Source organism: Ochlerotatus camptorhynchus, unplaced genomic scaffold, assembly GCF_037179485.1.
Source record: "Ochlerotatus camptorhynchus isolate MF236.1 unplaced genomic scaffold, CSIRO-AGI_Acam_v1.1 ptg000550l, whole genome shotgun sequence".
Lineage (NCBI taxonomy): Eukaryota > Metazoa > Arthropoda > Insecta > Diptera > Culicidae > Ochlerotatus > Ochlerotatus camptorhynchus.
Window position 1 is genome coordinate 3,248,384 of NW_027041033.1, and position 14,905 is coordinate 3,263,288.

Here is a 14,905-nt window from a genome sequence, read left to right on the forward strand (position 1 = left end):
TGGGAAAACCGAATACGGTTCCCGATGGGGAAACCGAATACAGATCCCGATGAAGAAAGAAGCGAATGATAGAGCTGATCGTATCAAAGAGAACACTGCCCAATTGGAGCTGGAGGCACTCGCCGTGGCCACGAATTGCAAGGTTCTTGGAATCGCTCAGTCCCGGGTCCGTCCTGCTGAACATTGGATGCGGTAATGGTAAATACCTGGGGTTGAATCCTCAGATCATCGGCTCGGGTTGCGATCGGAGCGACGGATTATTGGAAAGTTGCGTGACGTAGAACGGCAGCAGCAGGAAGCGAAGGTAACTTTTCTCAAGTATTACCATAGAGGTAACTCTAATACTCCGTTCTCATTACGCTCTATATCAAGTGATATAGCGAGATGATATAGATATCAAGTGGAGGTGTTCACACTACGCTGGCGTGATACAGCATGACGTTTATGCCAGATCATAAACAAAAACAATAATGCCTCAGAATCATTTGTATCAAAACATAAATGTAATAGATGCGATCTTTTACGTATTATTTAACTATAATATTTACCATTTATGTGCTCGTAATAAATATTAAAAGGATGTGCGTGGGACTGTGAAGAATTTATTATTATTCTTGTTCTGTAATACAACCGATTCAACGGAAAAATGTTTCTGAATGAATTAATATTATTATTTAATTGAATCGAATACTAATCATCATCAAATTCAGTTCACCAATTCGAGATATCATCCCAACTCTATGCGATATGGTCGCACCATCTATGATATCGTTTGTGTATGGTACCCGTTTATAAGGGAATACAAACGTCTGTATGTTGTTAACCTGTAAATTTGAACCTAATTTTAAGTTATGGAACGCCACTTAAGACATTTATTTCAAATCGAGTCTTTCAGAGGCCAACCTCACTCAAATATATAAAATGTCTACCCTTTGATCTAATGATGTGGTTTTTTTTTCTAGATACTTTGTATGCCTACAACCAGCTCGCTAAGATCCTTTATTGGATCTAAGGGAATTTTCTGAAGGCCATGTATTAGAGTACCCCAGACCGAATTTTCTAAATTTTGACCTCTGATATCTCATGAATCAGGTGAAAAATTACAAACAATATTCTTTTAAAGTCAAACTTCTCCACGGAATAGAATTGGCTGAGTTGTAGCATTTCTCCTGAAAAAGTACCGGTGGCCTGTTGAAAGATATTTTTACACACATTTTTACTACGGTCTCATACATGAAACACAATCATGCTTCCATACAAACCGTGGCCCAAATGTGCACAAGAGTAAGGTAGCGTGCTGACGGCCTATGAACCATACGTAGAAAGTAGCGAGATTACTCCAGATGATCCCTCTCAGTACGATCTTATCCAATAAACTGTCTGGGACTCCTCCTTCTAACTTACCCAGATTATCCAAGATTTTCATACGAGAACACACAATCACCACATGGAACGAACGGCTTAAATGTAATGAAAATCTTTGATCAACCTGGTGATGATATTCTGCTGCACTACGATCTGCAACTCAGTCAGGTGGCTTATCCGATAGAGACTGCAGTCTACTTTATAGCTACGCCTTTAGCGACTGAGCTAAGAGAGACCCATATATGTATCCCTATTCGATGTGATAAATTTGCATGTCGAAATGATGATTTTTATACGCAGTTCACTATTAACCCACATTCTTGTTTTCGTCCGAACCATACAAAACAAACATTTGTTTGTGTGGTTCGAACGAAACAAGGATATGGGTGGTTATCTGCATTTGTTTTCAGTCAGGACACGGTCACCAGGAAGGGAACTATGACTTGATTGATGCAATAAATGAATTAAATATCTACGGCTCAATTTTCTCATGTTTTGTTCATTTGAATTGCAAAAGTGACAAACACAAACTTTTTTTTTGGCATGCAGTAAATCATAATAATCATTAGACAAATAAAACAAAATCGCTCCTACTATAATGTACTCTCGATCTGTCTCGTCCCGTTTATGTACATCGTCTAAGTGTACCCGCAACATTTGCTTCTATCTGTTCATCAGGATACTAATCGGACGCCACCAGTTCTTCAGCAAACTCCTGGTCCGGAATCGAGGCAATTTTATCAGCAGACTCATCTTCGGTTAGACTCCCTCCTTCTAATCGTCTATGTCGGCAATGATCACCTTAATCACGCCGATGATGTGCAGCTCGAATAAGTGATGTTCAGGGGGAAGAGGAATTACATTCAATGATTCCGCTGCCAGGTAGTAGCGTTCTAGAGGATGAAGAGCTTCAGCTTCGTTCCTTATAGCGAATTTGTTTATTATCCGGGTTGGAACCAGTTCCAACCCAGTGCGAAACCGAACTTTTTGTCAGTGCGAACCTCAACCTGAGCTGGGTTTTAAAAACAAACGATCAAACTGACGTTTGTCAGAAAACAAGCAGACCCAATCTTGATACCTGATCCAGGTTGGAACTGAATAATAAACGAATTCGCTATTAGTTGCACATGGACACTGAAAGTAAAAGTTGATGAGGTGATAATTATCGCTACACTAATTTTAGTTTTGAAATTTACCTACAACATAGCGAATGCTCTTTCTGATTCTAGTAGCATTTTCTAAATCGGTAGACTTGCAATCCAGAAAGTAAGGGCTCGGAATTGCTCACCCTGGAAGTATGATTGCTATTGTTAGAGAGATTTCCAATTGTTTTGTTCTAGAGACGGCTGCGTTGACCGCGTTGACGGAGAATGATAACAATAATTCTGCGAGAAAAAGGAGGACACGTCTTGCATTTTGTATTTTGTTTTGTTTTGTGTATCAATTCGACGGGATGACAAGAAAATGACATTTGATGCCAAAAAATACCGACCAGCTCTATCATAGCCTGGTTGCCAGCCACTGCTTTTCAGATTTTTATCAAGTACACAACATGATATGAGCTATATCATGAACTATTCGTGATATAGGTTGACAGATCGTTTGTATGGGATATCACGTAATATAGAACGTGATATAGCTGGTATATCACGAATCGCTCTATATCACGTGATATTGAGTGTAATGAGAACGGGGTATAAGACTAGAAGGTCCCGAAATAACGTGCTCAACTTTTTGGCTCAGCTCTGGTACTCTCTTCGGTCCCAAGCTAATCGATTCACCCCTCGAACCATAGGAAAATCGACTAACCCCTCATTTTAACTGTCAAACTTTCATAGCGAATCAAAACAAACATTGTGTAGTAGTAGATTTTCGACTAGAATGAGGTACGTTAATCGTTTGCTTGGGACCAATCTAGTCAAGTAGTGAGCCAATTTTAAATCGTTAGTTTCGTTGATTGTTGGTATTACCAACAATCAATACGAAACTAACGATTTTAAATTGGCTCACTTCTTGACTAGCCTATTGGTCCCAAGCAAATCGATTAACGTACCCTATTCTAGTCGAAATTCTAGTACTACACAATGTTTGTTTTGATTCACTATGAAATTTTGATAGATAAAATGAGGGGTTATTGAATTTTCCTATATTTTAAGGGGTGAATCGACTAGCTTGGGACCGAAGATAGTACCAGAGCTGAGCCAAAAAGTTGAGCACGTTTCTTCGGGACCTACTAGTCTTAGAGTTACCTTTATGGTATTACCATAGAGGTAACTCTAAGACCACTGGGTCCCGAAGAAAATCATTATTATTTTTGGCTCACTTAGTACCAGAACAACGGTCCCAAGCAGTCCCAAGCTATTTCACTCACCCCTGCATGTTCTGCATGAATCCACTCACCCCTGATGTTATCTGTCAAACTTTCATAGCGAATCAAAACAAACATAGTGTAGTAATAGAATTTCAACTAGAATAGGGTACGTTAATCGTTTGCTTGGGACCAATAGGCTACTAAAGTGGTGAGCCAATTTAAAATCGTTAGTTTCGTATTGATTGTTGGTATTACCATGTGTTAGAGGAGAAGGAGTTGTCCGAATTGTGTGAGGGAAACTTTCACTTTGTTGTTGTGAGATGCGCACACGCTTAGTAGGTAGAAAGAATGGAGATTTTGAAGATTTCCTGCAAAAAGATGGAAAGCGATGCGAGTAGATGGATTTAGACGAAAGAGATGCAAAAAGATTTTTCGTATGTAGATTCGCTAACGTGAGATTTTCCGACCATCTAAAATTTAGATTTAGATGTGTCGCACCCCCAGCAATTGTGTTTGGTGGTGGGCGGGATTAACGTGGAAGATAGTAACTATGACCAGGGGAATTGGTGTGTTATTTTTAGAAAAGAATGAATATTTAGACCATTAAGGTAATCGATCGACTTGACTTCATCCGAAATGTGTCCGCGAAATGAAGATTTATTTAAAATACCAATACATTTACTCATCATCAACCACTTTCACGACACTGTAGAAATTGACCAACTCGTCATAGTTCATTCTCCAACAGGTCTGTCAACTGCGGCAGTTTCGTCTTCAAATTGATCCCCTTGAAACTTTAACGTATCGATGTACAGATCGGTTAGAATCTCGTAAATGCGGTTTATCGTTTCGAATGTCCAAATCGATCTGTGTCTGCAGGGTCTGGTGGTCCTTCGTCAGCTTGTTGTAGTGAACGATCTTCGGCTCGATCAACTTGATTCATCCGGGGAAGGTTTGCTCGTTGATATCTGAAAATGGGTGCTACGCTGTTATCAATCAAATCGAATTTGTTGAAAGCTGTTACTTACTGGTTGAAATCTCCAGCTTGATCCGTTTCTTGGTGGCTTCCTTCGTAATAAACTCCTTCAGAATCTAAATGGTAGAAATGTTGTCGCTTCTGAAATTCGCTTCCGCCTTGCCGTATACACAAATCAGAAGACGTGACGAAAAAAGAGCCCAAATATTTCTTTCGTTTCCATAAATATTTTTCGGTATTTATGGGAACCGTTCATCAACCAGTTGTGCATTTCAGCCTGAGCCTGAGTGAACACATCATCAGGCGCCAGGTTAGGTGCCGGAGGTGCCCACTTCGTCATCCTCCTCAAGAGTGAGAGGGCCAATGCTAATTTCATGGATTAATCCGCACACAAACAACAGCAAAGGAGTCTCAGGAGGATCAGTCATTATCAGCGTTATGTTCACGGCCAATCATACCAACTCAGCAACTGAGATTAATTGACTCAGTGATTTGGAATAAACTGCAGTTACTCATAGCTTGTGAGTAACTGTAGTTTATTCCAAATCTGAGTAAATTTCGTATGGAAATAAAATTCTCTGAGTAAATTAATCTCAGTCGCTTAGTTGGTATGATTGGCCGTGTTGTTATGATTGAGAATATGGTTGCCAGTAAGTGTATTTTTTTCGGTTGAAGTTTTGACATTTCGGTCAACACGATGAAACACCTTCCGACACCCAAAACACACTGGAAACACAATAAGCACAGACACAAGGTGGCAGAGTGACTTACCCCCTGGTATTCCATTGGATTATCGTAGCATTCGTAGCATCAATCATCTCACGAATTTAATCTTTTCAAACTTCTGTCTAGTGTTTTATTTTTGCAAACCGTGTTGGTAAAAGCTTGAAAATCGTGATAATATCTACAGCCGATAACAGGGTTGAAAACGGTTCAAATTTTGGAACAATTTTAATATGCGCCAAAATTCATCTCGTTACTTGAAGGCTAAAAGATTCATGAAATTAATCTTGAATGAAGTATGTTCAATAAAAAGTGAAGAGTATGTAAAATAGAAGCTAAAACACTTTTATTTATTTAAACAAACGGACTATTTTTTCTCACAACAGTACAGAAATTCACACCAGGCGAATTAATTTGCAGCAAAATTGATGTAATTCAAGTGCAAATAAGTGACTTATAGTTCAAAATAATGAAAAAGTGATCCACAGAATGAAATTAATAATTGCAAAAATCGCAAGATGGCAACACTGTAGAAAAAATCAGATCCCTGCATTTGATTGTACTTAAAGAAAAAAGTGTCAGGTCTTGAGCACAGTCACAGATTTGATCGTTTTGAGCAACATTCAATAATATACCAACATTCTATGTCAAAGTGTTTCGGTGTAATGTGCAACCGTTTTGTTACAATCAAAGTGTGCCATGGCCGCTATTAGACGTCGCTGGTCGCTGGAGTTGTCGTTGCTGATTTCGGAGTTGGTCGCGAGTTGATTCGGCCGGTGAGGAGCTGGCACTGCGACTTACAGACTGTGTACTGGTGAACTGAAGCCATTGTGTCGCGACTCGCGAGTGAAGCAGCTAGAGTGTGTTTCGTGGTTGATGGGGGTTTACGCTGCTGTGTCAGGAACGAAAGGCGAGAGTGCGGTTGAAGTAGTAGCAGCAGTATATCTATGGGAGTTCTTCGAAATCATCGTGGTGTTGCAACATGAGATCTTTCCTTTATTTTTCTCTCAACGTTAATTCCATTATTATATGAAACATTATATACTGGGTACGGGAGGGGTCCACCAGGGCACCCGATTGAAGCGAAATGGATGGAGAGAGTGGAAATGCCAACTCCCTGTCTTTAACATTTCGTGAAAAGAGGGCGGGCTCTTCTCCCCACTCATTGGGACATCCTCTTGTTGGATGGCTTGTTTTTTACCGGTTGAATGACCCTGCTGTTGGAAGGAAATTCAGTGCTTTGAGTACAATTAGAGGTTATTAAACTTGATTAAATCTAACAGCGAGGATAGTACACAGTCTACCGACAGTTGTTTTGCTACGGAGAGTGGTAGTTCCATATCATCATCAATGTGTAATGTGATCGAGCCTTCAAGTAAATCTGTATAACACTAACCCACTGGGCAGACGATACGGCCTTGCTTACTGCCGATTGCTGAATAATGCGTAACATGGAGTCACGGGTGATGACGGGCCATCATTCACTTTATCTCAGGCGAGCGTGTAGTCCAGAAGTGGCTGCGGAGTATAATTTTAACGGAATACCAAGTGCGAGTAGTGAATCATGGTGATGTGTACTAAATCACCAATTCCGCCGATTCAGGACCTTTTCTTTCAATCAAATCGCTATCTGGTTGTCTAATAAAGGATAACAATGGCACGCTACAGTCTAGGTGGCGTTTTAGTTTCCTTTACCTAAAAGTAAAGGACTATCGTTCCTGTGGCTTCGGGTATTCATCACCAAGAACGCTTCGTAAAGTAAGGGATAATTTCCCTTCCCAGCTCGACAGACGCCACACAATCCACACCATAGTCCATCGTTAATTTGCAGAAATACAGTGTTTAAGTTGATCCGGTCTGTGTCTCAGTTCATATGAATGCTTGAGTGCGCGCGTATAGGGTGTCCCAGAATGTCTAAGCACGATTAAAAAAACAGGGCCCAAGAAGTCCCCAATTGGCCTGGCCTGGGGACAGTTTGGTGGATTCATCTCCTTGGGTACGAATTGGACCTTGTTGGCTTTATACTAGGCTACCGTGTCCTTAGAGTAATGAACCGACGCCAAATCCGGCCAAAAGAGTACTGAGGCGTCGTGTTTGCGGATCATGGGTAACAGACGCTTGTTTAAACACTAACGCACGTAAACATCGCTTGTCATTGTATCCGTTGTCACATACGGTTTGGGAAGTATACCACACTGACAAATGGCTTGCCAAACCATAGCCTTTTTACCGAACTTTTCGGTAAAAATCGGCTTATCAGCGTCGTCAACACTTCGGTTATCACGAACGGTGTAGTACTGATCACCAGGAAGAGTTTTGTAATCAAATTTAACATAATCACGCCCATAATCACGCACACCGATTTTCCGCACAGCAGTTGATCGTATTACTTCCGAGCTCTCGGTTTGACGGATGCGGCTTGTTTTTCACTCCGTTTTGGCTTCTTCTGCTTCTTATACGTCTTTAGACCCACTCTTGCCTTGGCCCGCTGGACGTTACACTTAGAAGATCGCACTTTTTTAGCCACGTCTCGAACCGAAGTAGTTTTCTTACGAGTGAAAGCTTTCCGGTTTCCGGTCCAGATTTCGGTCAACAGGGTTAGGTTTACGTCTAGATTTATGCTTGTCCTGGAAAGTTGCTTCATCACTATACTTACGAATCGCGTTTCGAATGGCTCCGATGCTTACACCACAGACAAACAGACATAACACTTATAAGTTGTTCATCGAACAAGCCTTTAACGGTCAATTTGAAAGTATCTCAGTTGGTAGTACTGCCACCTGTGGCGCGCATAGTAAATTCCCTTGCGTTTGACGTTTACACACTACCACCATCTGTTCAGTGTACTACCCACCACAGTGTAATCAACAGATGCATGGCGGCAATGTTTTAGCGACGATGTTTGACAATGAGAAATATTCAATGTGTTATGTCTGTTTGTCTGTGCTTATACCTTCCAATTTCGCTAATTGACTCAGAGAATTGTGCTAAGGGATAGTACACCATTTGTGCACGATCTGTTTGCGCTTTTCCGGGGAAATGCTTCGCATTGTCATGGAAATGTAAAGAACCGACACTTGCAATACATGAAACTGTTAGTCAAAAGGTAAACATTGGTTCAGCGTGATAATCAGCTGTTTAAACGTCATCCGAAACAAGCAGGGGTGTTCAAAAGTCGTGCTTAGACATTCTGGGACAGCCCCTCCAGTTTGCCCAGTAGTGCGCCGACTCTGAGACACAGTTCGAAAAGTATCGTGTTCCTGAGTTGTTGTTGGGCAGAACTTCAGTTTCAAGTGGATCATTTTAAAAAACTTATAATCTTTGAAATTCAATATCTACTAAAATAAACATATCGCTTTGACGTAGGACTACGTCAGTGATTTCTATATGAGGGTACACTTTTTGAAAACCGAAAATGGAAATAGTATCGAAATTATGAAAGATTTTAAACATTAATAACTCAGCTTCCCCTGCACCAATTTTAATAATTTTATCACCAATCGATCAGAGATATTTCTACGCATCGATTTTGACTGTTGATTTTCAACAAGAAACTATTGAAAAGTGGTAAATGTCAAGCAATGTCCAAAAGTGTCGAAATTACCAACAAATCCACCAATTACGCACCAGGTCCTGCTGCAGTTAACAAATAGCATTTATTATATAAGACCACGTAGTCCTATATATCACCATTACGTACAACCCCAAAGGGTTGTCTCTTGTAGTTTTTCTCGTTAAGTGATTCTTCTGTTAAAATATCTTTTTTTTTTTTCCTTTGTTTTGTTTTCCGTCGATCTTGTTTTCCGTGCTGAGCACCAATGCTACCGACGCCAGGAAGGCAGCTCCCACACCTGGACCCTACCTATCGACTCATCAATTCATGAACCGGGGACCAACGGCTTTACTTCCCTTCCGAAGGAAGGCGTGATTAGAGATGTTATGCCTCAGAACATCCCGACGGCGCCGACTGGGATTGAATCCAGGCCTGCTGGGGTGAGAGGTAATCACGCTGCTGAAATATCTGCTGAACACTTTGGTGCCATCAAAATTAAAATATAAGTGGGGGCATAAGAGATATTTGCGATTAAAGTTTTCTAACGAAAAAATCGTAGAGTTGGCAACACTGTAGAAAAGTTATGATAATCATAGTCTACAGAACCATCAAAAAACCAAAATTGTTTCTTGGACTATGAAGCTGATTACACAGCAAAAAATTAATTTGGATATCACATCAAAGTGGATGCACTTCAATCGTGTCAAAAATATGGTGTAATATTACTTTTTATTTATTTTTGTGCCAATAAAAGCTACAGGAGATTTTTGACCTGACTGAAATCATCCTCTTGGATGTAATATTAAAATTAATTTTTAGCTGTGTGTTAAATCATTATTACGACAGTGAGGATGCATAAGGGCGGATACGCGATTATCGATTCTCTTCATCGATATTCTCTTTGCATTGCTACAGCTAAGCGAAATAATTTTCTAGAATTTGTTCAGGTTGTATTGGCTATCATAAGCAACAGCAAACACACCGAGAAACGTTAAATCTAGCGAGAGAAAAAAAAAAAGCGAGAGAAAATCGACGAAGAGAATCGATTATCGCGTTTACGCCCTTATGCATGCTCACTGTCGATTACATCATTCTTGACTTATTCGGGTATCAGACTAGAACTCGTGGCCTTCAGGAGAGGCATGAACGCCAACCATTACGCTAGGATCTCTATACCCTTAAACGAACTACCCGACAAACAATTTGTATACGTCAAGACAAGTTTGAGTACGTAAAATTTGTGAATGATAAATTAAGCAAAACTCACCGCCCAATTAAAGCCACAGAACTCAGCTTCGCAATCGGGCGGATGCTGCGAACTTTTAGAAAAGCTGCTGAAAATTAAAAAAAAAAACAAACTGTTAATTGTTGTGCCGCCAGGCCACCGAGATGTCCCCTGTGCAAGAGCAAAGACAAAGTCTCTGGTGCAACATTGCCCACTGATTACACAGATGGAGGCGGCCGATGGCGACTACGACGACGACGACGACGGTGGCGTCGACGACTTAAGTGGTTCGGTGCCATGTATGGTGATGATTGCTTTTTTGGTTATTTACCAATTTCAGTGTCACTCGCAGCATGCTGCGGGTAAACTGTCATGCTGCAATGGCCTACTACCCCTGACTGGCGAGTGTGGGTATCTCCAAGTTTGGCCTCAACGAGCAGCGGAATCGCAATCAGCTGATAGGCTGTGGCGCCTCGGAATCGCCTGGAAATTGATTATGCATTCAATTATTACTAAATCACAGAGCTGACGGACGCGAGAAAGTGCTTGTTGGCCGTTTTCTTTTATGGTAAAGTCAATTGTCGTACGCGGTCTGCCATCAAACGGCTTCCAGTCTCAAGAAAGCCCGACCGCCTTTTCGTTGAAGAGAAGATTCATGCGAATCGCCTACAATCGAATGTCAGACTGTGGCGAAGGTTTGTAGCAGCACTTGAACCTGGGAACTTCCGGCCTTCGGTCGTACGACTAGCATTGTGGCGCCAAGTCTCATACGTCACCTCACGGGCGCCTCTGCCTCTCAAGGGTTCCCCGTTGAAATCTGATAGCGCTTAGCTCCTTATCTTTCAGTTTTTTGTCTTTATATTTTAACCGTGGCGAATCGCAAATTGTGTCTCTTTCGCCGACGTCGCCACCACCGATTCGATTGTTTCCGTGAAGTCTATGAGACAACGACTACCTACGTTTGAAATTCAATATTTATTCGAACTGCCACGAGAAGCGCCGCTTCCAGGTAGGATCGGAGCCCGGTTTCAAAGTTGCGCAACGGATCATAGTTGACCACGACTTTTTTTCAATTGCGACGAAGAATGCCAACAAATAATGGCGGTATTCAGGTCACTTCGATCCGGGGAGGGGGTATTGCACTGAAAGGGCTTAACCTCCAATCAATAATCGGTTTTTATTGGACAGCGCAAATCCTCGGCGCGTCTAAAAACGGCCGTTCCGTTCGGTACATCATCACCACGCAGAGAGTGCAACTGGCGCCGGGTATAATCTTAAATATATCCCACCATCAGACAGAGTACTTATGTGAGAGAGTACCAATAAAACAAACATTATTGGCGACTGCTTTGAAAGTGCTGCTGCTGCTGCTGCTGCCTCTGTTGCGGTTGTTGCCTACTTCAGCTGTTTCGCATTACAAATTATTCGAATATTTCAACGACGACTTTAATGCGCGGCATAAATAGCTATGACATTACAGGATTATCGACCCTTTTCCCCGAATGTCTCGGTTTGTCTGGGATCGTAGCCGAGATATGCCAACAGCAGCAGCAGCATCAACGAAAATATCAAACCACATCGTACATGTGTGATGCATACTTTGTAACGCATGTAGGTATCTGACAAAAAATAATCGCCGTCTGTCAGAAAATTAGAGCCACCCCCCCGTTTATTCTAGCGGCGGCGGTGGCGAACCACGCTCGGTAAACAACAATATTCACGCTAGTCATAGCTTACTGAAGTATGCGAATATGAGACAAAATTTTATAAACAACAAATTGTACGCCACCGATCTCGGGGGTGCGGGACGGTACGGGATGGGAAGTATTCAGAGTCCAATCTAATGTAATGTTCACCGGGAACGTATGGGTTTTCTGAGAGTCATAGGTTTCCGATAGGCATTGCAGAAACATATGTATATGGATTTCTTTTTCCTATTCACCTAATCATTAACAATTGCTTTACGTTTTCAATATATAATTTTGATTAAAAAAATTCGATTTATAGAAAAACATACATGTTCTGTCAGATCTTTTTGAGTACATTCTAATGAAATGTGACAAGTCACGTTCCTAGCTAAATGTTAATGTCAAACATAAAATTGTCAAAGCGTCCCTGTATCAACACAAAAATATAATTTACCGTCACGAAAATACCCTATTCCCACTCGGTAATGATCTCGACGACACTCGTGCTGGTCCCGATTAGGAATCCAAACAGGCCCAGACTGACAACTGCAATGTCCTTCCACAGAATCCAATTCCACCGGCCATACTGCCGGTTGGGCCAGTAGGTTGCAATTTCCAGCAGCGGCGGGAAAACCAACGCCAGCGTGGAAGTACTGACGGCCCCTACCAGCGAGATAAACGACCCCAAATTGGGAATGATGGCCGCCAGGGTGAAGGTCAGCAGAACCAACGCGATTCGCAGTGCATACTCGGCATAATCCTGCGCGGCGTTGGAACCGAACTGGCGTCGCACAACCGGTCCCAGAATCGTCATCGGCACGTAAAACTGTAGGGCGTACGATGCAAACACGGCCACCGCCATCAGCAGACGAACCAATTCTGCCAAACTGACATTGAGATTAGAGATCAGCTGTTCAAATAAATATAATCTACGGCAGTTATGTAATACTTACAACAAATGACTAGGCAGATTGAGTGTGATGCTTCCCTGGGCGGCGTCGCCGTACTTGAGATAACCATAGAAACCGACGGCGGAGTACAGGCACACTACGATTGTCATTCCGGTGTTGAGCACTCCGTTCCATCGGCAAAAGTCCTTCGGGGTTTTCATATTGTTCTCCAGAGGCAGTATTACACCGATTCCTTCGAAAGCGTACATGACAGTTCCGAAGTACAGCGGGATCGTTCTCCAGTCCGATGCAGGCGACACCGACGTACTGCGTGGGAGGTCACTTAGCAGAAACATGAACGAGATCGTTATTCCGGAGATGGCCAGAATGGCAGCCACCATCGATGTAGGCGTGAGAAATTTTAAGCTACGTATCATGTTAAGTGCGATCAATGGCAGCAGTATGCACACGAGAACGTTGAACACGTCCGTTTTGATGGAGATGTATTCGAGAAAATCGGTCAAATTGATGGCTACGAAGAGGAAGTAGACGCAGCAGAAGCCGATCTGCATGGTGATGAGGAAACAGTTGATGAGTAGTCCGATGAGGCGTCCGAAGCGATGGAAGCAGCTCGGACCGGATTCCAGTGCGTACTGGCCCACGTCGGAGAAGGATAACGACGGGACTTCGTACCGTCGGCAGAGTTCGTGCGACACCTTGACCAAGGTGTGCATACTGTGGGTGCAGATAATACCCATGGCCATGGTTCCGAATAGACCCACGTACAGTCCAGCGTTCTTGAAGGCATCGGGCATCGCGAGGATCCCGGTGCCGAGGTTCCCGTTCAGTATATGTACCAAGGTGTCCAAGTTTGACGTGGGATTCTCCAGCTTGCGCTGCTGAAGCGGATCGTATCGTGTCAACTTTTGCCATTGATTTGCCGTTGAACCGTAAAACCTAGTGTTATTGCTGTGTAGTGCTGCGTCCAACGGGGACGGTTTCAGTCGCTCGTTGTTGTTGTTGTTGGTGGTGGTGGTGGTGGTGTAATTATCACCGTCGACTCTTTTTGCTCCAGCCGACAATAGCAAGGCCGTCTCGAGGTCACGCAGATTTGGAGCCATTCTCGTCGTCACTGTATTAACCCTTGTCCAGGACTACAACCCAGTGCAGCCGCTTATTAACGCTTCTAGCTAGATTTTTAACCCAACTACAGTGGTGGATATGCATTTGCCGTTTGGAAACACTCGTTGGCACGGTTAAGAGCTGCCCTTTCGGTTTTCGATTCACCAGTTAGAAAACACTTCCACTCGTCACAAAATTTCGATCGTCACTGATCGCTACCTTCCTTCGGCAATAGGTACGTGCACCAGAAAACACAGAAGAACATTCTACTGCGTCATCTCACTATGTACCCTATATTTATGTACCCGGTGAAAGTGGTCCTAATCAACAAACGATGGTAAAAAATTATTTATTCGACCGAACCGAACGAATCATCTTTGGGACAGGGTTTGGGAAAATTGTGGGCACGGGTGCTGATTTCTTTTTCTCGATATTCTTGTTTTCAGCAGAATTTTCCTGAAGTGCTCTGAACTGCCCTAAAGATCTCAAAACTATCATGAATTCCTCTGGACTTCTGGACAGGTCTGGACTTCCCTGAAATTCTCAGGTCTCAATTGAAATTATCTTATTATCTTAATTAACCACCCTGATGTTCGCGGTTATCTTTTATTTATTTATTTATTTATTTATTTATTTGGAGGGAAAAGTCCACACTAGTGGGTGCAAAACCTCATCATTTCAGTACCAACAGATAAAATGGAATCCTACAGATACAGAAAAGATATTAATGATAACATAATTAACTTAATTTAAATACGAAAAACAGAAACCGTCAGGAAATTAAAAGTACATTATAAAACAGATTCTTAAGTTAAGTTAAGTTAAGGGAGATAGTAAAATCAAAGCAGTTATAACATTTGTTGAAAATCTTGCACATGCTAGTTAACGCTCGAGTAAACGGCTCATTAACGCCGTAGTTTGTGCGAGAAGCCGAGATGTTGAAAAATAATAAGAACGTAAATTTACGCGTCTGATATTGACATTCAACTGCTGCAGAAGTGAACCGCAATTAATGTCCGATCGTAGGAGATCAGCGATCAAGGTAGCCTTAG

The 14,905-nt window shown here is 42.1% G+C and overlaps 1 protein-coding gene across 1 annotated transcript; it reads right to left on the reverse strand.

Annotated features, from left to right (window-relative positions):
• Positions 1 to 12,151: 12,151 nt before the first annotated feature.
• Positions 12,152 to 14,153, reverse strand: LOC135713300 (proton-coupled amino acid transporter-like protein CG1139). The gene is made up of 2 exons (XM_065236382.1): positions 12,795 to 14,153; positions 12,152 to 12,728 (listed from the first exon to the last, which is right to left on the reverse strand). Exons 1-2 carry the CDS (start codon positions 13,850 to 13,852, stop codon positions 12,311 to 12,313), a joined length of 1,476 nt encoding a protein of 491 aa, XP_065092454.1. The 5' UTR covers positions 13,853 to 14,153; the 3' UTR covers positions 12,152 to 12,310.
• Between the last annotated feature and the right edge of the window lie 752 nt (positions 14,154 to 14,905).